The sequence below is a fragment of the Argiope bruennichi genome, chromosome 4 (assembly GCF_947563725.1).
Source record: "Argiope bruennichi chromosome 4, qqArgBrue1.1, whole genome shotgun sequence".
In the NCBI taxonomy this organism is placed as follows: domain Eukaryota; kingdom Metazoa; phylum Arthropoda; class Arachnida; order Araneae; family Araneidae; genus Argiope; species Argiope bruennichi.
The window spans coordinates 72,202,361-72,226,540 of record NC_079154.1 but is presented as its reverse complement, the minus strand read 5'-3'; the positions used below and the strand labels follow the sequence as shown (position 1 = coordinate 72,226,540).

The 24,180-nt window shown below is 29.4% G+C and overlaps 1 protein-coding gene across 1 annotated transcript; it reads right to left on the bottom strand.

The window, feature by feature from the left end:
• Positions 1-23,478, bottom strand: LOC129966958 (beta-hexosaminidase subunit beta-like). Its single transcript, XM_056081579.1, has 13 exons — positions 23,320-23,478; positions 16,632-16,938; positions 15,354-15,422; positions 15,216-15,262; positions 14,923-15,033; positions 13,356-13,457; positions 13,107-13,245; positions 11,333-11,531; positions 10,427-10,583; positions 4,653-4,848; positions 3,409-3,607; positions 2,394-2,468; positions 1-151 (listed from the first exon to the last, which is right to left on the bottom strand). Exons 1-12 carry the CDS (start codon positions 23,413-23,415, stop codon positions 2,402-2,404), a joined length of 1,689 nt encoding a protein of 562 aa, XP_055937554.1. The 5' UTR covers positions 23,416-23,478; the 3' UTR covers positions 1-151; positions 2,394-2,401.
• Positions 23,479-24,180: the final 702 nt, after the last annotated feature.

Here is a 24,180-nt window from a genome sequence, read left to right as displayed (position 1 = left end):
TACATAAAAATAAAAACAATTTATTGATTGGCTTGTTACAGGTGAAACTATTAATCTCCTCGTCAGTTTCAGCAACAGCTCCATTTGATGTATTGATGTATACAATTAATGTTATCGAATGATATTTTATTAGAAATTCTGCTAGCAAGATCTGTAAAAAATAAAAAAAATATTTTATAAATAACTGATATATTAACAAATAAATTAAAATGTAGTAATTTCATAAGTTTCCGCCAACACTTTTATTCAACATTATCCAGTCTCAATTTGTGTTCAAAGGTAATTATATAACGTTTCTAACTTATTCTTAAGCTTAATATAAACTGATATAATGGTTGAATTTACAGAGAACAATTCTATTTTATTTTATTGCAAATTTCAAACTTTAAACAGGCTGGTTGAATTTGAAAAGTGATATGCCCGCTCAAGTGTCTGTTGTCTTTGTCATACTTTCGGACCAGATTTAAAGCCTTCATATGGCTCCAAAATAGGAAAAAAATAATTTTGCAAATAAAATCAGACTACATAGAATTTTTTATGCTTCGCAACGGAGGTAATTCACTTTTACGTGATGTACATCAAATGTGATGCATTTGGTATTGGCATTCAACGTGCAGTTTTTTGAGGAAGAGAAAGGATGAAGCAGACGGCACAGTATACTTCATAAATAAGACAATATTCAGTGAGTTTTTAAGCGGATGAAATATTTTTATACGATTGTGACATGCGAATTCACTGCATTCCACAAGTAAAAATTGATTTGTTGCCCTTGTAAATAAAATTTTACATACATGTCTCTTTATGGTTTTTCAGTGACCAAACAGTTTCTCCTCTCAATGCCAAGTTAATTCGAATAACATGTCGAATTCCCTGTTCTGGATTTACTATATATCTGACGTCTATTGATTTTTTTCTTTTTTGGTGAGGCTTTACAATAGCTGGGAGATTTATCTTGTGGTTAATGAAAAGTGCAGAGAAGTTTTCAATTCTATAAATTTATATGAATGTTGTATATATTAAATCCAAATTGAAAGCACAGTAGAAACGTTCTTATGTTATAATTTTTTAAAGTGTGGGAATTTTTTTCTTCTTGGTTATTTGACATTAGAATATTATCATTACAATACAAATATTAATTATTAATACTTAATTAAGAAAATTGATCTTAAAGTCTGGCCATCTTTGTTTAAAAGCAGTACTCAACTTTGATATTTTAGGATTAATTTCATGAAGATTTTTGCTATGGTATACAAGAATATTTGGATTCATAATTAGAAGTAGCCACTGAAGTCTGTCTGTGATGAGATGAGAGGTAGAACAGAATATGTAGAATAGAATAAAGGTATGTAGGTAGAATAGGTCTCATAGGTAGGGAGAACTAAATTTAAATTGCTTTGCGCTTTAGAACTTGCGTTCATTGCGCAATAAATATCAATTACATTGATAAAAATTTGGGTTAGTGTATTTAAAAACTCTCTTCAGTGCCCTTATGATATAAATCGTTTGGTTTCATAAAAATATAGGAAATGGATGGATAACAAATTAAATGATTTAGATTTGTCGGAAAACTGTGAAGGCGAAGAAAATCTTTAATTTGTTCAGAGAGAGTAGAAAGTATTCTTGAATATATAAATGAAATATTTTTTTATTAGTTCCTTACTAATAGTGCGCGCACTATTAATAAAATAAATAAATAAACTGCGTGGTTTATTTTATTTACGACAAAATCTGAGCCTTGGTTACCTAGCGGGAGAGTTCTGGCTTTGAAGTCCAATGATTACAGTTCTGTAGTAACGTAACTAGAATGCACACGAACATGACTATATTGAAATTGTAAGGAGCAAATATTCTAAATTTGGTGTTATGCGGAAGTTAGAAGTATAAATTCTATTGGATTCTCATAAACATGATGTTGGCGATCACGATGCCATAGTGATGAGACTTTATCGTAATGCAACTCGAGGAGTTATCAATATGCATATTATCGCTAAAGTTTTTGCTGAAAGATTGAAGATTCGTTCTGAGGTCATGGCGACGAGGGCCAGAGTAATCTTTAAAATGGTAAATTTATTTGCTATCGATATTTTTATTTATTGAATCCGTGTAGTCCAGGATTCGTAAAATGTGTATAATGTAATAAGTAATTAGGAGGCTAAAGGGCTGATTATTTGGAATACGTAAAAACAGAAATGTGTATTTGAAACACACGGGTTCTTTTGTAACTTCATCTAGGAGCTCCAACCAAATATATGACATATAATAGCAACTAAAATGATATTTGATACTTGTCAATATCCATGAAAATATCCCGTTGAAGAAAGTTTATAAAGAATATATATATATATATATATATATATATAAAAACAATGAAAAATACCAAATGAAGTACTGACCTAAAGACTCATTCCATGTCCCATTCGTAATCTCCACAGAATCCATTAAGAATGGGTTGTGCTGGTATTCCTCTCCTGTAAATAATAAGATACCAATTACTTGTGAGCAAAATCTTTGATGTAATGCAAAAGTTTGCCTTCAAATCTTGAATTGGTATAAATTAGAAATTCATGAACGCGTAATACTATAATTTTATGAGGCTTATTTAGTTATATCATTATTTATCTGCGATTTTTATTTATTAATTTTTTTTTACTTCGGGTTTGCTTGTCGATTGATTAAAAATTTATGCAATACACCATTATAAGTAGTAACGAAGAAATAGGATCTTAAAAAGGTTAACAACCTCCTCTTGTGACTTGCGACTTGTTCTAATTGTAATTAAATTGTAGTTAATGATATATAGCATCGAAGTTTTATATCACAATAAAAACGTAATGTACTCAAACTTGCTTTTCTTCCTATTAACTCCGCTTAGCTTGAAATCATTCTACCAGTTCATAACTAAAAATTTTAGTTCAATGAAATTCCCAGTACAACGGAAGAAGAAAGTCAGAATTAATATTATTGAATTATCAGTGAGTGACTCCTGTGAACACGAAATAATTTAGCCCTCTTATAATAATAATAATAATTACAATGAATGGTTATTATTGAACTTAACATGTTATTTCCAGAAGAACCTCATCAATTTGCATGGTGTTGTCATCAATTTTCCCTTAAGCAAAGTATACAATAGACATAAACTTTTATATATAAGTATTATGCATTTCTTTAAAATATAGGCGAACTTTTTTCATTCTTGAATTATAATTTTTACCCTTAATTCAAACATTTATGCAATTTGTAAAATGTTAATTAGTGGCATTTGAAAGGGTATTAAATAATAAACGAGGTCATGAAGATTGCCCATAACTAACTATGGTAACTTTACCAGTTTCGTTCAATGTGCTTTACGGACTTATGAAGGTTCGTGTGATTATTACCAGAATAGTTTCATAGCCGTAGTTTTACCTAAGCATCCTACACCGGTGTTCATCTAATCGGAAGGATGCACTGTCAGTGTCGTTGGTAAGTTCAGCCGGACTCCACAATCTCTCAGCTACAGCTGACGCTCTAGGCCATAATCTGGCTAGCAAGTTGGTACCATCGACATACTCGCCCCACATGCATACCTCACCGCCCACAACAAGGTCTTTTTCGGCTTCAGTTCCTGCAATAATAAAATAAAGATCATTAATTTATATGCAATATTGTCACATTAATTTTAATACATTAACCCGAAATTATTTTCACTTTGAAATTTCTCTCATTGAGGAAAGTAAGACTAATTCTTATTTTCGAAAGTTGCGCTTTTAATGAATTGATAAAGAGTAGAAATAAATATAGAATCGTAAAGTATATCGCTTTGAAGTATAAAATGCATTTGTTGTTCATTTCTTTATTAAACTATCATATTTTATAAAGCATTCATTACGCTGCTGTGTATATTATTTTGAAGGATCCTATATAAATGTGAGATTGTTTCTTAGAAACCTGACACAAGCCTTTGCATAAAAATATAAATGGGACTTTAAAGACGATATTGAAACATTATAGAAACATGTTTCTACATAACAATTTGTAATTTTTTTTAAATGATAAAAATCATTAATTGAAAATTAGCAGTCATAATTTTGTGATTATATTGAGAACTATTTGAGAAGGTTAAAGAGATATATTAGTTAAGAAATATAAAACAAGAAGTAGCAATCTCATTATTTTGTTTTTCGATATTCTTAGAAAATGCAAAACTAAGAAGAAATTCGTTATTAACTTTCGATTACATATCTTAAAATTTTCTCAACTAATGGTAAGCAGAAATTCAAATTTATCCTGTTGTTTTTAAAGTTTTTAAATATTTTGTGCATTCATGCATCATTTTCTATTTTGGTAAATAAATTCCCTTTTGAAGATATTAATCATATTTTTAAAAAAATTGCTAATTACGTTTTTATCTTCAGCAATTCCAATTCTGCTGTAACCATTTCTTTGTAACTGAAAAAGCTCTGTTGCCTTCAGCTTATAGACTCTATTTAAATATTATGCTGGATAAGAAAACAATTATAATTAGAGCAATAATTACTGCTGAAATGAAAATCGGATTAAAATTGATTTCAAAGAGAAAAATATTCTATTGGTGATAATTAGTTAGTGAATATCTTATTCTTCTTGAAATTTCTCTAACAACTTCTAATGTTTGTATAGTATTAATATACCTGGAAAGTTTCTTGGATCACATTCGTAATATTTCTTCCAATCCATACCGTAGGAGATGTAATTCAGATACCAACAAGCGGACAAAATGATCTGATAGCCTTTCTTGGCGATTGGCACAATGTAGTCCTCCCATTTGCGCATCTTCATGTCCAAGGAAGTATCTTTCCACACTCCTACGAGGGTATCTGGTTCAGCCTGTAGGAAAAGCATTGGGTTCATTGATTAATTCTCAGAATTATTCTGTTAATGGCGACATGAAATGGCCAAACATGCTTATATCACTTAGATAATTTGCTTGAACTGTGTTAAATGCTACACCACTTTAACAAATTAACTTAATCTAGCACATTTCATATTTTCATCTCTGAATTTACCATATGCTTTCCGTTATTTTTCAGCAAGCTGTCCGTAACAAGAAATAAAACAAAAGTAAAAGGTGGACAGAAGCGACATGACCAATTACTCGTCTAGGAATCATTTTTAATTCATAGTCATAACCATTTCTAAGTGTAGAGAAATTACTGTAATGATCAAAAAATTCGAATTCTAGATTTTGATGAACCCAAACGTTTTAGTTCGAATTTTTTTTTTCTGTTGGAATTAAATCTGATGTGAAAATGATAGCTTAAAAACTTTTTCAACTTTACATATGAAATTTGGTACATGGGCATTAAACAAATTTGTAGATTTCTGTCAAAATCTGAGCGAAATTCATTATGAAGAAGTCTGTCTATCCGGCATTATCTTAAGACAATAGAAAGTATTGTTCCAAATGAAAGTATTTTCTTTCTTCCTGAATCCTTTATTCACATGTTTTTGGCACTATTAAATTTATGATAAAAGTATTTCTTTCTGGAACATTAATCCTAATACATAAAAAATTTTTCCTCTTTTATTTCATAGCTTGCACTCTTTCAATATTTATTTACAACAATTCAATGACTTTAGCTTAATTATTATGCAATGCTTCGTTTCATTTTCGTAAATTTTAAAATAATCTTAATTAGTATGAAATTCATCAGGTTACTCAAAATTGCTCTTTTCGTAGGAAGAAAAAGAAAGAACAGTGCAATGTCTTTCCAATGCAGTACAAAAATACTAAAACGAAAAGAATGGTAAAGACATGACAATAAAAACTATGATATAATGGGACTTCTGTTATTGCCATAGCAATAATGCGAAGGGAAAAATTGAATGCCAAGTTTTGCTAGACTCATGACATGTGATTCTAAGTGCGGAAACGAAAAAAAGAGATGAATTTAGTTCTGTTGCCTGAGGAGTCAGAAGACATAATATAGGTCGAATCGGAAAATAATGTAAGACATTGCAGAAATATATAGTTTTATTAAGGTGTTATAAATGCTCAAACTTTAAAATATTTCTTTCAGTCTTATGCTTTTAACAATTATTTTGACGTCCATATTCTTTTGATAAATTTGAAACTAAGTAAAAGTTTGAAGTTTTTACTAGATAACTTCTAAAAATATTATAGAACAAAAATGATTTTTATCCCCATTTATTCGTTTTCTATAATAGCATTTTTTTTCTAAATTTTTAACATTTAAAAAATATTTTTATGTATCTTTCATAATAATGCACAGGCGAGTTACATTATATTATTGATTACTTATCTAATATCCGGGAGTCTTCTTTTGCCGTCAAAATAGCAGTTAAGTGACGAGCTGTGGACTCAATGTGTGCTTGGAAGGTGAAAACAAACATCTGTGGATATGTGGACGGCAGAGCAACACGTAATTAGTGATAACGTACTCATAATTTTCTGTTTGATGTTTAGATCGAGATGTTACCCCAAATTTTCATAAGGATTAAAATTTGGGAATTTAGGAGACTAGGGTAATAAGTAAAATTCTTTCTCGTGTTCCTTGAACATACATGGACAATTTTGCACACGTGGCACGTAGCATTATTTTATTGAAACATGTCATCACTCACAGCTTACACATTTGCCATGTCAACACGTATTATCTGATCGGAAATAATGGACAAGTAGGTAAAACTATTTAGGGTATCTTCCACAGGAATTAATGGACTAAGGTATTCCAAGGAAACATGCTCCAAATCATCAATCAAACTACCTCCTTCATCTTGTTGACACCCAACAAATGGTTTTTGGAAATTTATTTTCCGATTTTTCTTGGTGAATACGCCAGCACCCTCGATTTGATGCAACAGAAAATGAGACTCAACTAAAAATGCAAAATTTTTTCGATGTTTCAGGGTCTAATGTTTGCACTGCAAAAGCACGACATTTCTTTCAATGCATTCTTGCCAACATATGCTGCGAAGATCAATACACAATAAAGTGAGTTAAACAATTATCATGGATATCCTATGGTGCATTGTTGATTGGTTTGGGACCATCAATATATTAACGGTAGCGCGTCGATCCATTCCAATCAAATGTCGCAGGTGACGCTCACTCCTATTATTCATGGCCCGGGATACCCACAGTTTGAGGGCTGAACTGCACCTCAAATCCATTCAGAAGATGTATATTTTTCCTGCTGACTGAATATAAAATAAGTCTATAGCTACAAAACAATGACTGATAAAATTTGGTACACATATTTCCTATCGAAAGCATAAATATATATTAAATTTGACATGAAATTCGCCAATGTTTACCGTCTCTCGGTCGATACTTTCATAAGCATGTAAACGCGATAACTCAAAAGCACAACGATTTAAATAAATGAATTTTGGTCAGAGATTTTATGATTACAATTGCAATTCTGTGTCGAATTTAGATTTTAATCGATATAAAAAAAGGCGTCCAAAATACACATTCAGTTTACTAATACTTGCATTTTAGCAATACTCTAGATATTAACTGCCAAGTATCACATTCTAATAGGCTCTTTCGTAACGATTGTTTGCAAACAGCATTTGGTTAATAATACATAATACAAAATATGCGAGAAAGTTTCGAGAAGACGACTCCCGCTGATTTCCATTTGAATTCACGTTTCCAAAGCCTACCGGAAATGAAAGGTGGTACAAATCAGGCAACTATTGATGACGTATCTAGGGGTGTTTATATTCACATGAAATAAAAACTTTTGAAATTGGACCAATATTTGGGGCTGAGGAACTGACTCTTTGGTTTTCCTGATTATTTTAAACATATAGACAATAAAGATTACAAATAAAAATTAATTTAGGGGCTGAAGTATTAAAACTCATTTATGATAAGTACATGTGGTTATCTAAAAAATCATCTCTTATCTTAGAGTAAAATAAATGTTAACAATATGAGGTTATTAATAACGTTTTCAACTAAGCATATTAAATAATATAAATGACAAACCACATAGAACCTATTTTGAGAAAGTAACTGTAATATAAATGTTAAAACACGATCATAAAACATCATTAAACTTTTTGATTCTACTCAACAAAACGGTCATGAACCATTCTTTAAGGAAGATTTCTCTACAATAGTGGATGAAGAGGGAGGAAAAAAAAATCACGAAAGAGAACTTAATCGTGTCTGAACTTATAAAAGAAATCAAAGTTTTCGCAAAAAGCCACGAAAATAAAGTTCTCCTTTCATATCAGTTTCAAAAGAATCGATTCTTTTCTCCGAGCGTATTTATTTTCGGGCTCTTTGATACGAAGTCGTCTTTAAGAAGCTTAAAGTTTCGATTTCTTACTTCTTGCCGTATGATCGCCAGCTCTGTTCGGGCGATAGATAGTTTAAAGGCTCATTCGCTTCAAGAAAAAAAAAGGATTGTACTGAAGACACTTACTGTATGAAATCCAGCTGTGAACTGGACATGAAGTCTAAAGGTTTCTATTAAAAATACTTTTGACAATACAATTTTTGTTTTTATATTCGGAAATATTAGTTTTATTTTTATTTTACTTTCTCGTACTCGAAGTATACAAAAAGAAAGCATTACAATCGTAAAAAATTGAGATTTGAGATTTTCGAGATTCTGACGAGAAATCTCCAAGAGTTTCAGACTCTTTGGAGATTCGAGAAAAATAATTTCAGAAATTATGTTTTTCTTTGAAATTATGTTAATTTAGAAATTGAGTAAATTAAAAGAATAATAATTAATTAGAGAGAGGAAATATTTCGCGAAGCATTGTTGAATGAATTCAATGAAACAAAAATTCACGAAGTAAGAAAGTCAGAACAGTTCTAGATCAAGCCCTGAATAAATTTTGTCTTATCCTTCCTAAATCAAGCCCTTCTCCAAGAAATATTAACTTCATGAAAATTCTTGAACTGATACTCCCCACAAAACACTCTCTCTTTCATTATTGCAGCGTGTATAAATAGTTATTGTGTTGTTATTTTATGTACTGTATGTAAAATTAAACATTTTTTTCTTCTTAATAAATCTTTCCAATTATATCCAATCAACAGACAAGGAATCCTAGAGATCCAAGTTCGGGGATATTCTGTAGCGAAGAGAAAAGAAATTACAGTTCTAGAAAGTGTGCAAAGTTGTTTTTAAATGATTTCAGATCGTTTCTATTAAAGACAAAGATGAGTGTATACTATATCTCTATGAGGGTGTGTGTTGGTGCTCTTTAGGCCAGGCCGTTTGACCTAGAGTTACCGAATTTTCCACATACATGTTTTATAAAATGGAAGCGTGAGTCATGGAAATTAAAAATAATTAAAAATTAAAAATATGAGACGAAAAAATTTAGTATCATTGAAAAAGAAATTTTTTTTTTTCGAATTTTAAGATGGCATAGAAGTTATTTTTGTACAGTAAATTTTCGAAAATTATGTTGAAAAATGTCAAAATTTCGTCTAATTTTTAATTGATTAATTTTCAAAAAAAAAATAACTCCACAATTAATTTTTCTATCCTCCAAAGTATATATGAGAAAATTTTGATGTTTTTCTCATCATAACTTTCGAAAATTTACTCACAAAAATAACGTTTATGCCGTTTTAAAGTTCAAAAAATTATTTTTTTTTCAATGATACTAAGTTTTTTTGCCGCATATTTTTAATTTTTAAAAAACATTGTAAGCATATTTGATAAAAAAAAACTTCCTTTTCAATATGAATAATTGTTTACATTGTTCCTATTAATATTTAATCTTTGATTCCCCCACCCCTCCCAATTATTTTTGATCAAAATACGAAGATTGATTCATTTTTCCATATTGTGCAGACTTTAGTATAAAGCATATTTCTAATCAAAATTTTGAAATTTGTTGTACTCACAGTTAAGGTTCAACTTCAGAATTAAGCTGTTGTGAAAATGTTGCGGACAGGGGGAAAATGCCCCCCTTCTAACGCGCTTCTAACAGAACTACTAACAACAAGATCACATATCAAATTTAATTTGCATAAATCGTTTCTTTTTTTATTTATCCAGTTTAGAAGCTTACCAATGTACAGAACGATTGAGCAGTAAACCCGTTTTTGGTTTTGGTTTAAAATTTGACATGTATCTACATTTTAGTGGGTGAAGTTGCCAACCAAATCTTATTTATCTAGGGTCTATTCTACTCAGGCAAATATTTTTTCAGAATAGATTTTGTTCAAAATTTGATAATAATCTACAAATATGCTATAAAAACCACATAATATACTTTAACCTTTTAGCTCAAAGAGTGTTTGAGTTATTGTATTCACAAACATACAAATATAATACCAAAAAATGCATTGATCAAAATTTCGAGTTGGAATTTTTTGACAATTATAATGTTTTGTATGCGTCGCACAAAAGAAAATAAGGCATATAGCTTCAAAATTACAAAATAAAATTTGTGGACTTACTTCAACATCATTGTCAATTGGATCTTGCCATATCATGTATTTATAACCCGCATCTTTAACATTTTTCAAAGTTTTTTTCACATAGTGCTGTTCCACTTGATTGTATTCAGTGTAGTTATTTCTCTGCATAAATTCTTTAATTTCTGGACTTGATTTCCTATGAAAGAATTTTAGCCAAAAAAAATTATTAATTAGTTTCTAACGCTCCTAAAATTTCAACAATGCTATTTGCTATTTTCTGTTTGAGAATTATTTTAATATTTAACAAACATTTTCCTAAAGTAAGTATTACCGCTCGCTGATGTGCTTGAAAGAATTATTATTTAAATTAAAAAGCATAGTTATCTTCCACTTAAAAAAGACAATTAGAAATTTGAAAGTTTAAGATATTGCCATTTAAAGTCTTACTATTACATTGAAATTTTCAGTTTTCAACACTCTAATTTGAAGCTTATATACAATATAAACTAGTTTAGAGCTTTTGCTGTTTCTAACTAAAAAAGAGTTTCTTGATACTCATAAAATGTATTCAATTAAAGAAAGTTATTTTTTTAAAAATTGAATTGCGGTTACGTTTTTTCATTATATATAATTTTTTTTAAAGGAACACTAATCATCGCTACTATATATTGAAAGAATTAAGTTTTGGAACTTTCTTTTTTTCTTGTTTTCAATTGATTCAACTTGATATTTTTGATGTGGTCTTATACATTTTTATCATGGAGGTAAGCAGCAGTTTCCATCAAGGAATAATTAAAATAAAGGAGAATTTATATTATTTTTTGCTTCAATCAACAGAACTAATCGTACTGGAAGATATGTGATTAAAATGGGTTCAATTATTTTTGCAATATTCACACATCTATCTATACATGATAATGGTATTCTATTGCAAAATTTTCTCACCAGCAAGCATAATAAACTTCGTCCATTCCTAAGTGAATGTATTCATCGTAGAAGACGGTTTTGACTTCTTCGACTAATGTCTTGAAGACAGTGTATGTGTCGTCCAACATCGGATTGAGCATCTCTGCAGCTGCATGTTCTGGATGGTTTGGTGTGTAAGGATGTTCAGGACCCTTTCCATAGCAAGGTGTCAGAAGCCCTGCAAAAATTGGAGGAAAAGTTAAGGACATAAAGGGAAAAGTTTCGATTCTGGCAATCGGATTATATTTATGTAATCGAAATATACAATGAAATAAACATGTCAGTTGATTTAGTGAAGTAATAGCCTTTGTTAAAAGAAAAACGGTAAAACGGAATTTTTTAAATATTGTAAAAAAATTGAGTACAAATCTGGTGACATTTTTTAAAAATGAAGATTCTGATAGCGAAAAACGTTTTTTTCCTTTGCATCATTGATTGCAACTTTTAAAGCATTAAAAAAAAAGTTTTTTTTTTTTTTTTTTTTTTTTTTTTTTTTAATATTTGACTCTCCATGACGAAAATTTCAGTTAAATAAAAAATTAACTCTGAGCAAGCCGATAGACATAAGTAATGCTCAAAATAGACGAAACGGTCATAGGAATGAAGGAATGATGCAATACGAGTATATTATCAGATGTCTTTAAAAAAGAACGAACGAGAAAGTTTCTGAATTTTTATTACAGACAAGAAATTATAAGCATGAATGATTTCTAGACAATTCTTCCATTTTTGACGCTTCGATTTGTGAAAAATTGCCAAATATTAAAAAGTTAACAAGATTTTTAATAGTTAGTTTTCATTTTCTATTTTTTAAGCCCTGAAAGTAGGCTTCTGATCAGCAAGAAACTTTCATCTCAAAATTAAAACCAGCGGGAGTTGACACCCAAAAACTTCCTGCATACTCTCTAATAAACTTGTTATGCCACAGAACGTCTTACATGGCATTGACGTTCAATAGTTACGAAGTATTTTTTGCTTGAATTTAGCATTTTTACTGAATCTACTTATCATCCTTGGCAAGTTATTTGGCAATTAATCCCTGGAATGCCTTAATAACATTCAAAAATCGAATTTAAGTTATATACATGTTTTTCCCAATCTATTGAAACAAAAATTTGTTATCAACCTGCACTTATAGTCATGAAATCCTAAACCAAATTTGATATATTTAAGTCATTACGTTTTTGAATTACCGCGTTTATATGTTTCTGAAAGTACAAACCGACAGACAATAAATCTGTAGCTGGATTTAGTTCACAATTTTACCATGTCAACACTATAGATATTAAATCTGTATATCGAATTTTATCTATCTTGCCTTGCTTTCTTTCATCTGCATTTATCCTGTTAATTTACATTCGCGAACAGCCTTAAAGACAAACTTCCACTGAGCAAATTTTACTCAAAATTTGATATAAATCTACAGATTTGATATGGTGAAAAGACTGGGTACCAAATTTCAACTATCTAGTCAAAGCGTTTTTGAGTTATCTTCGCCACAGACAGACGGACATTTTCCAAAAGTGTGTTTTCCGAACTCATGGACTTCTAAAACTTGAGAATTCATCAAAATCTTGAGATCGAACTTTTTGAAGATTACTATACTTTCTCTGTACTACACAAGCGAGAAAGTAAAAAGTGATTGAAGAGAAATTTTCGCAGATAATTCGCAATTAATTGAATTGAGAATATTGGAATAAAATAGCTTTAACATAAGCACCATAGTTTTTATATTTATGAAAAAGCTGCTTACATGGGAAAGCTTTTCCGAATGCTTGAGTGTGTCCGGGAGTATCGAATTCTGGAATAACTCGAATTCCCCTAAGTCTGGCATACTGAATGATATCCCGGATGTTCTTTTGCGTGTAGATGTGTTTGGGACTGTAGGCACCCTGTGGAAAAAATCATGTACGATAGTCAGTTTAAAGTATCATAGATTATTCTGTCAGTTTCAGATTTGCACAGATTCTGCGAATGATATGTATTTATGAGTTAAACTTACCAGTTGAGTCAAATTCGGGAAGATTTTACTTTCGAAGGGAAAAGATTGGTCATCGATAATGTGCCAGTGGAAAGCGTTGAATTTGTTATAAGCCATTGCATCCTGAAAAGTTGCAACGAGCATTTTTTAAAAATTCCTGATATCTTGTAAACATCTTGTTGAAATAAATAGAGTTGTATTGATAAAATTGTTATACGATAAAGTTAATATTCTGAACGATAAAAAAATTCGTAACCTGCTTTACTCTTATTTCTAAGAAATGCCAGGAGATTAATTCTGAATGTTTACCTCACCCCACCCTTCATTTTATAGATAAAGCAATTCAGTACATTTTATTTTGTAACCCAGCTTTTAATGGAAAAAGCGACAAAATGTGACATCTGTTTTATTTTTAATCAGACGAGCTTTTGATTGATGAATGTTTGATGAAATATCCTATATCTGAAAGTTTTATTGAAAATCAATAGTACAGAATCTCAAATTGTTGAGAAAGTAAGATACTGTTGGGATAAAAATGTCCGTTTTTAGATTTGGTTAAGATTTAGAAATACTTTTTGAAATATGATTACAAAATAACTGATAAAATAGTAAATTTTGAGAGCAATAGTTGAACATTAGCAGTATTCTCTAGGCTGAATAATTTAACAGTAGTTAATATATTTAAACGAAATGACGAGTGATGCCAAAAAAAAAGGAAAAAGAAAAAAAAAGAACAGAATTGAGAAAAGATCTGAAGTTTAGGAGCAATTCCTCTTGAAATAATATAAAATCAATCAACAATAGTTTAACATTAACAGTATTTCCTAGGATGAATAATTTAACAATAGTTATGAAATTAAATGAAATGAGGGGTGATGCAAAAGAAAAGTATTCAAGTTGGGAAGTAATCTGATGTTTAGGAACAATTCTTTTTGAAAAAAACATAAAAAACACCACAATTTGCATAAAAATTCCAAATTAATAAAATAATTACCAAATAACCAAACCAATTACCAATTACTTAATAACCAAATTTTTAAAATACTTCTATATTTTATAGAGTAACTTTTTTAAGGATCAAAATGTTAAAAACAAATAAATTAAATGCAAGACCAAACATATTATAGTGAAACTTTTATGTCATAATTCTTCTTTGAATTTCACTTTCAAAAAAACAATATTAACTCCTCTCATATATTCGAGTCAACAAATACATGAGATTTCAAATTAACCTATTTAAAATCCTATACATTAAGTATTTGGCCCTTGAATAACTGTAAAAAAATTTAAAAAAAAATAAATTTAAAAATTTAAAAATAGTATTTAAGAATGAATATTGTTTATTTAAATTTCGGCTCTTAATAGTGATTTCAGTAATACGCTTGTGGAAACTAATTTACATTTAAGACAATTACCTAGTAGTACTAACTTCATAAGGTTCAATGATTATATACATCGTAGTATATGATCGTACGTTTCCAGCACAAAAACCATTTTATGATTGTTTAATTAATTCTCACTAGAACGTGAAGTCGCTTTTGACCTCAGATCCTACAGTTAGTTTTTGAAAAAAAATTAACCAACTTACCAAATTCTGTTTTATTGTCTTGATGGGTTGATAATGTCTTGCTGTGTCCAATAGCATTCCACGGTACTTATATCTGGGAGCATCGACTATTTTTGTGGAATTGATCAGAAGCTGGAAAAAGTCATCTTTATTTTATCTTTTCATTTTGAACACAAGAGTGGGAAAAGTTAATTAATTGGGCACATTTATAATTGTAATAATTATGAAAATTAATAATTGATGTTTTAATTCATAAGAGAATTTTTCCCTTTTAAAATAAAAATTATGTATGCAAATGAAAGGGTATGACTTACTGATCCTTGAGAATCTTGATGCACAAGTTGACTGAATGTTTCCAAGCCTGTTAAATTTAAAAGTTTGTTTTAATTACAAAATAACTTACTAAATAAGATATTATTCATTTTCAAGTAAACAAAGTAATTTGACTATACCTTTGAGAGCACCCCAAATGGATTGGGCTATAAGAGTGGCAGTTCCTGAAGTTGGCACCTCCAGTTCATCTACAAGAAAAAAAAATCTGGTCTTGAATCTATATTTATTAAGTGAGGGAAATCACAGATATTAAAATATTTCTTGACCTAAATTAAAAAAGAACCAATTTTTTATTTCGACGAAGAATGATACTTTAAGTGTCCATTTAATTTTCTGTTCGAATATATTATATCGTAAACAAAATAAAACATCCGGCTTATTCTTAAAAACGCCTTGCAAGTTGGAATACCAGAATCAAGCCACTACCGACATGCAAATTTACTTCCGAGATAATATGAAGATCGAACAGCCTAGGCAAGCTGAGGCAGGCATTAAAGTGAACACAAAGTGATCTCCTTACAATATAGACCATATATTCACGACATCGGTATGAAAACAACTCAGACTTGCACCATTTCTTTGCTCATCGGAGAAGTGAGAACGTGCTTATTTATATAGAACTTCTCATTCTCACAACCAAGGTACTGCTCAGTAGGATTGCAAGTTGGAATACATAACGCATTAGCTTACGAAATACATTATTTTTGCATCAATCTTATTTGCATAAATAATGTTTCTAGTAAAATCAGAGTAGTGCAATATGTAATACTTTCATAAACGAAAAATATATAACCCTCCCATATACAAAGAAAAGATAGACATTAAACTTTATTTATACATTTGAGTGACATTATTAAAATATTCAGAAATTTCTCAAATATTTTTTTTTTATTACGAATATTGCTTTTTTTTCACATCGTTCCCAAAACAGTTATTAAATTATTTGTATTTCTGAGAAGAATAGAATTATAATAACTGTCTCTTTAAAATATAAATAAAAATTTTGAAAGAATTAAAGAATAATTCAGAAATCACACTTTTTTTATTGTTAAAAATATTATTCTCGTATAATAGCACTTTTATTCCAATCACTTCAATTTGTAAAATACGGATTGATTGATTTAAGAAGATGTTAATTAAAGATAATACTACTATTTCTACTCTGCGAAAGCAATTCGCGAGATGTCTAAGTCATGTAATAAACTTAACATCCTCTAAATCTAACAGCACGCTTTTTCAAGATGTGTCACCAAATCTTTTTCTCATAGGCAAAATGTGAATGGCTTCAAAAATTTAGTTGTTGCGCATCATACGAATATAAATTAGCATAATTTATTTTGAAAAGATATGGCACCAGTTTTATGTGTTTGTTGAACAAATCAAAATAACTCGCTTACAAGATTCGTCTTCTCCGTGTTGCGGATATCCACAACCTCCTATTGGTGCACCATCATTGAAATTTTCCAATCTTTTGTCCAGGACTCGAACCTGAAGACCTTCCAGCTGAGTTAGGTCGGGATGTGGTTTCCCTTTCAAGTCGTTTACGATCATCTTTTTGTAGCGCTGCAAGCCTTCCAAGATGACATCACAGCCGTTAGCATTGGATGACATATAGAATAATTCTGGATCGATGGTCAGCAGATTCGGGGATCTTTCCCATGATTTGGGCAAAGGCCATGGCGATCCTGGTGGTGATCGCTCTCCCTATAAGAAACAAGATGAATCAGTTGATTATTTAATATGTGGAAATGGAATAAAAAGGAAGAGAAATTGAATTTCAGCTAAATAAAAAGTCAGACATGAAAGCTGTTCGAATAGTGATTTGTTTAGTAACTAAATTACAAATTAAGAACAATTATGTATAAAGATAAGGATTTTTTTATTGAGTTTTTAACACTCGTAATCCTAATTTTCCAGTAAAATTATTCCATAAACTCCAAATATACTTACAAAAAATGAGAAAATAAAACATTTCTTTCATTAAAAAATGTTTTATGTGATGAAAAAAAAATCAAAAAATGATGAAATAAAACATTGAAATGAGAAAATGAAAATTGAATGATGAATTGAAAAATGAGAAAATGAAAATTGATGAGAATTGAAAAATGAGAAAATAAAACATTTCTTAATGATAAACGAATTTAGTTTAGTATATTTCGTTGTTAGATTTTAATGGTAAATTACATGTTTGGAATGATGTAAATTATCCGTAACCGAAATATAAGTGACAAAAATTTGAGCAAACGGTTTTTAAAAAAGCAAGATATAAATGTGTGGATATTGATTCCCTTCTCCCCTTTTGATTTCATTATGATCATATTTAATTTTTAAAACTATAGTTAAACTATTATTTACTGTTCATTGGCTAAGGACTTAAAAAGTTTGTCTTTTTAAATATTTGTTTTTTTTTAAAAAGTAATATATATATATATATATATATATATATATATATATATATATATATATATATATATATATATATATATATTGCAATTTTGAACAAAGGCTAAATAGACTGTAATTTAGAACAAAGCCTAAATAGGACCATCGCAGCTATGAGACAAACGTAATCAACCCCACCATAATATATTTAAATAAGCGTTGTTTTACATGTATTGGAGCATTATTTCTTCTGCAACTTTCTTGATGAATTCCAAAATTAAATTTCTGTCTCACATACTGCATGTATGGGTTAAAGGAATACGAAAATAGGTTATGCCAGAATAATTCTTTATGGTTAACTACAAATTTCAAGTACATTAAAGATGGCAACTTTTCAAGTTTCTTTGTAATTGATGATGTTCATGATGATGAGCGTTGTTAGTGGCTTTGAAAGATGTAAATAATTTTTAATCTCTTCGCCAATGTTTATTTTCATTTATATCGTTATTAAATCTATTACAGAAATAAACTGTTTCGAAACATCCGAATTTTAAACCTCATAACAGCACAGAATTGTCTTAATTATTGTTCAAGTTAAAAAGTGCAACTGTAGAATGTCCGCAATCCAGAGCGGTTCAGCAATGACTGCAAGAGCTGATTTATATATTACAACAGGCCGCCTTACTAAAAAGCATGCATGATTTCGTACCAGTTTGGGATGAAGTACATGCTGATTGAGATTCAGCATTTGATTGCTAAGGAAAACAATCAAAGCGGTTGTTGACAATAAGTATACACAATTTTTGAAGAAATATTAAAAAAAAATAATAATAAAACACATGACGCTTTAATCATATTATTGATTGATCAAATACTTTTATGAACTTGGAATATGATACTTCATATTTTGTATCAGTATCATATATATATATTCTCTCAGTAACCTGCTTACACTACAGATATATTATTGCCGATTTTTTTTTGTCTGAAACTAAAAATTTCAACGAAAAAAGTGCTACAAATCTGAATGACATTCTTAATATATTGTTATGGTTTATATAAGTGACATCATAAAATATTTTGAATATGTTCGGCTTAACTTTATAGTAGAGAATATTTTCAGCACATTGTTTTAATTACACGGACAAAAAAAAATCATTTGAAAACTTATGTACGCTTGATTACATATCTAAAAAAAGAAAAAAGAAAAAAAGAAGATAAGATAAAAATGGAAGGTTTAAAAATTTCTGAAACGAAATTTTAGAGGATAAATGTAGGAGCCAAATACTAAATTACTGAAAATCAATTAAATTTAGAGAAATTAATTAACCTGAGGGATTTACTGGAAAAAAGTTGATCAATTGATGACAATTTTTTTTTAATTCAAAATCACAGAAAAACTGAATACATAATTAAATCGAATAAATATTTTAGTTTTACGTCATAAGAATAAAAGTCAATAAATTTTGAAAGTTTGATTGAAATATAATATAGATTGCGTTTTAGCTACATTTTACAAAGCATCTTTTTAAGTTTTTCCAATTTTGAGAGAGTGAATTTTTATTTTCATATTTTATGTAACTTGTTATTCTTTTTTATTCATAAAATGTCTGCACACTAGAAAAAAATGCTTCCCTTTCGGTGAAGGCAAACAACCTTTCTTTATTAGAAATCAATCGAATCACATGAGAATTCTATTTATTCCCATTATCCAAGGGCGACCGGACGCTTTAATAGAATTTTTATCTGTTTTATTTTCTAGAATATTAGACACAAAGTCAACGTGCTCCTACTCGTTTTGCAACATCTGTCTTTACTTCCGAAACTTGCACCTGAGGGTGTATTGAGAAATTTGACTAAAAACGTAAATTTGAATTAAATTTGCTCTGAGCGTTTCTTCCATTTCATATGTCAAAGAACTTTCTATTTGCTTTCCAATTTATATTCAAAGTTACTTGAAAAAGAATTGTATTTGTTATTTGTTTTATGATTATTTTTTATCAACGGAATTTATTATATTTCGTCACATTGACCTTTGTAATGCTTGATTACTCAACCAATGCAGGTCAGTTCAACGCTGAATAGAATTCGAACACTTTTCTTTCTTCCTGTAACGTTCACCATCGACAATAACCGGCATTTCCATGTCTTGTCGCTTTTTCATTCCGAAAAATTATAATAGGAAAGAAATAAAAACATTTTCCGAAAATCAGGTCAACATTCAACTTCTTCCGGCACCTACATCTGTCGTCTTTTTAACTTCGTGGGATTCTATTGTTCCATTATTCAAAATATATGCATATTATTTTTGCTTCATTGTTTCTGAAAAAACTGATTTCATTAATTATTCTATTTGAGATACTGTTCTCACGGGGTTTGTGTAAAGTTTTCTCGAAGTTTTGTTGAAAATGGGTTTTAATTTTTTCTACGTACTCTATACGTAGTATAGAGTAAGTATAGAAATCATCAAAAAATTCGAACTCGAGATTTTGATAAATATTTACATTTTTGACTTTCCAAAGTTCGAAAAACACATTTTTGGAAAATGTCCGTCAGTCTGTCTGTGACAAAGATAATTCAGAAACGCTTTGACCTAGACGGTTGAAATTTGGTATATCGTCTTTACGTCAAATTTGCAGATATCAATCAAATTTTGAATAAAATCTGTTCAGAAGAAGCCCGGTTGTTCGAATATAGGTTAATACGATAACTTAAAAAAAAAGCTAGATAGATAAAATTCTATGCACAGAATTGACATTTGTAGTCTAGGCACCTTTCAAATTTTGAGCCAAATCCAACGAGGGATTGAGTGTGTGTCAATCTGTATTTTCAGAAACATGTAAACATGATAACTCAAAAACGCAGTGATTTAAATATATCAAATTTGGTATGGGATTTTATGACTGAAAGTGTAGTTTTGGGTCAAATCTTTGTTTCAATCAATTGAAAAAAAAAAACGTGTATAAAGTACAAATGCGATTTTTGGATACTATTAACTGCATGCCAAGAATTAATTGAAAAAAAAAAATCTCGCCAAGAATGGCACAATAGATTCGGTAAAAGTTCTAAATTCATACCATAACATTTCGTAACTCTTGTAAGTCAGTGAAAATCGCAAATCGCATTTAGTAGATGTAAGCAAAACACTTTTTTCGCAAATGCATTTTTCAGACACTGGGGAGAAAATAGATTACAAGTTGTTCCTACCATTATAAATTAAAATTTCAAATGTATAAATATAAATTGTAATTAATTAAACGCTAATTTCGAGTTTAATAAAAAGTTAATTAATTGTGTTAATTTTTCATATATCAGATAGTGTTATTTCCTCATCAATGCGTTAAAAACAATAAAAAAAAATATTTTTTCATTTGTTTTTGAAATTCCAAATTCTGCTTATTCGCAAGAATATTGTCTTGTAATATGAATATTCTAGATAATTTCTAAACAACTAATTGCCATTACAACAAAACAGATAACCGTAAAACAAATCCTTAGGATCTACGACTTTCGAACTGTGGGTATCAAAGAAAACTTCTTCTAGTTTTAATTTCTATTCTGTATTAGCGAATATCGATACGAAACGCCACGGATGAAGTGGTGGAACTATCTGCACATCAGTAGAGAGCCAGAAATCTTTAAATGCCTGCCGATCAATCCCTCCCTACAGCTGTTACCTGCCATTTATCGGAAAAATATATATTAAGAGTTGTGTGTACGATATGATTAAGTGAAAACACGGAGAAAATGTCCCTTTTCCTAGCCTTTGTAGCGAAACCCAATGCACTAACAGGAGAATACTGGAACTGTTTCTGAAGAAAGGAGTATCATTTTTCAAGAACTTAGAAAAGATTGAAAATTTTATTTTGCAAGTTCTTATTCGAACCTGCTTTCGATTATTTAACTTTATTAAGCTAGATGCAGAGAATGCATTAAAGAAAGCTTATTGGTCATTAAAAAAACTCGTAACTCTAGAGAATCATTAAAATATTATTAAAAATTCAATCTCAATTCGCCAATAATATATTTTTATTCATTTGCATTTTTATATACGAAATATACAAAAAGAAAATATTATAACTGTCAAAAAAATTCGAACCTGAACCTGAATCTCATCTTTTCAGATGTCACTAAAAAAAAACCACAATTTTGCAAGCATGTTTGTTAGTCTGAACATGATAGTTTAAAAGCGCTTTGAACTAGTTGGATGAAATCCGGCATATGCGTTATATACCAAATTTTAAATTCCTATCATAACTTGAATGAAATCATTCAAAGGAAGTTTGTCTGTCTGACAGCCAGAGTACAAGTAAATTCGATTACAAAATTTCAAGAGCTACATAGATAAAATTTGGTACACGGTTTGACATCTAAATAAGAATTTCAAATTTTGAATAAAATCTGTCAAAGGATTAACCATCTGCCATTCTGTACTTTCCCATGATTGTAAACACAATAACTGAAAAATGCAGTAACTTAAATAAATGAAAATTGGAACATTATCATTTAATTATAATTATAGTTCTAAGTCAAATTTTAGTGGGAAAGAAAGGCATCCAAAATACATATTCGATATTCGGATACTTTTGTATTAACCGCATGCCAGAAATCCCCCCCCCAAAAAAAAAGAAACGCAAATGATCGCATATTAAGTTAAATGAAAGGCTTTATTCACACATTTTTGCTAATGCCATGCAATGCTAAAATTAATTGTTGCTTTTAATTTTAAAAAAAAACAATGATAAAAGTAGATAGTTTATCTTTTAGGAATATTTATTATTAGTTTTTAAAAACAATAATGTAGACAAGTAAATTCTTATTTCATTGACACAGAAACTAAATATGGAATTATTATAAAAGAAAGCAATTTATTCCTTTTATGAAAACGATTTTATAATTTATTTATTTGATAATATGCCAAGTAATAGCAATATGTTTTAATCAGACGATTTATATATTTATTTGGTTTATGCAAGTTTATTAAGATATGAATGATTTGTTAGATGTTCTGCATAATATTGCCACGAATTATACAAAAAAAATAAAATATTTTAATACTTCCAAGAAAAATGAAAAGCAAGCTTTGGAAGAATAAATCGTATAGAAAGACTGAACGAACTTGGATGAGGATTATAAACTTGGTTTGTTTTAGAATTATCATATATATTTAAATAATGCTGTTTTTGAATACCGTTTCCAAGAAAGATCATAAACAAGTAAGTATATATATTTTCAGAAAATTTTCATAAAATATTTAAAAATTATATTCATGATGTTTGATGGAACTATGCATTTGTTATTTTTAACAGGAATTGGTCTTATTGGATATTTTTAATTTCTTTTTAGCTAATGAATTAAATAGTAATTTTGTTTTTCTTCAGTTTTAACCCAAACAATTAAGATTTATTTAATATAATGTGAAAATTTTAGTAAATAATAACAATAAGAAGAAATTAATAAACTATCTGGTAAAATGAAGTAATGCATTTAGTGTCGATGGGAAATTTAAAATAATTCTGGCCTATTTGTACTTTAATACCTGTTTGACTACTACTTAATTTTAGATTTCCAGGTTTGATAGAATTTACCTGAAAGACAAATTAATTTTCTCTATTCCCTGTTTCAAGTAAGTGTCTAATATGCCAGTTTTGCTAAAAAGAAACTATTGTAGCATAAAACAAAAAAGCAAGAAAGTATGCATACCGGCAGAGGCAAGCGCACTTCAATGTAGGTAATGTAGCCGGTAGAGGACTTCCACAGCGTGACAGCCAGCAAAGTTATTATCGCAAAGACAATCATGATATCGGCGAGTGCTATCAGCAACGGAAAGGGAACACTCTGTGGAACAAGTTTTCTGTAAAGCGAGTTTATATACTCAAAGCTGAACCAATCAGGATCATTGGACTCAGGTTCGGGAGGGAAAAGACCTTGTATCTCTGCATCCTGCATATGAGATGAGATTCTTCTGTGATGTGTCTCCATATTTCATGGGGGCCAGTGAATTTTCATAAAAAGATTAATCTGATTTACAGAAAGACTGACATTATAGGAATTTTGATTTGAGGTACGAAAGAATACTAGTTGAAATTAAAAGAAAATCATTTATTTGTTTATTTGTGCACGTTTCGTAAAGATGAGTTGTCTTCACATTTTTAAATAATTTCATCTTTCACGTTTTGACAATTTGTTATATAAAATTTGAGGTTTATATCGATACAAAATATTTGATATGGGCTAATGTCAAGTATATTCTGACTTTAGAAAAGAAATAAGACAATATTTTTTGAAAGATCAAAGTATATTTCTTATTCAGTTAAAAAGAAATCATTATAAATGTTTGTATTTATAATATGTGCAAATATTGTCATTAACATATAAATTTACCGGAACTTAATTAAATATTATGCGAAATAAGTAAAAGACACTTAAATAATATTTACCATATTACATACATCAAAATAGTTTGCCACTTTTATCTGAGAAATTATTTTTTAATTTCTAATATCGCTAAATATTGCTAATGCTAAACGCTAAATATAAAACTAATGCTAAATATTGTGGCTT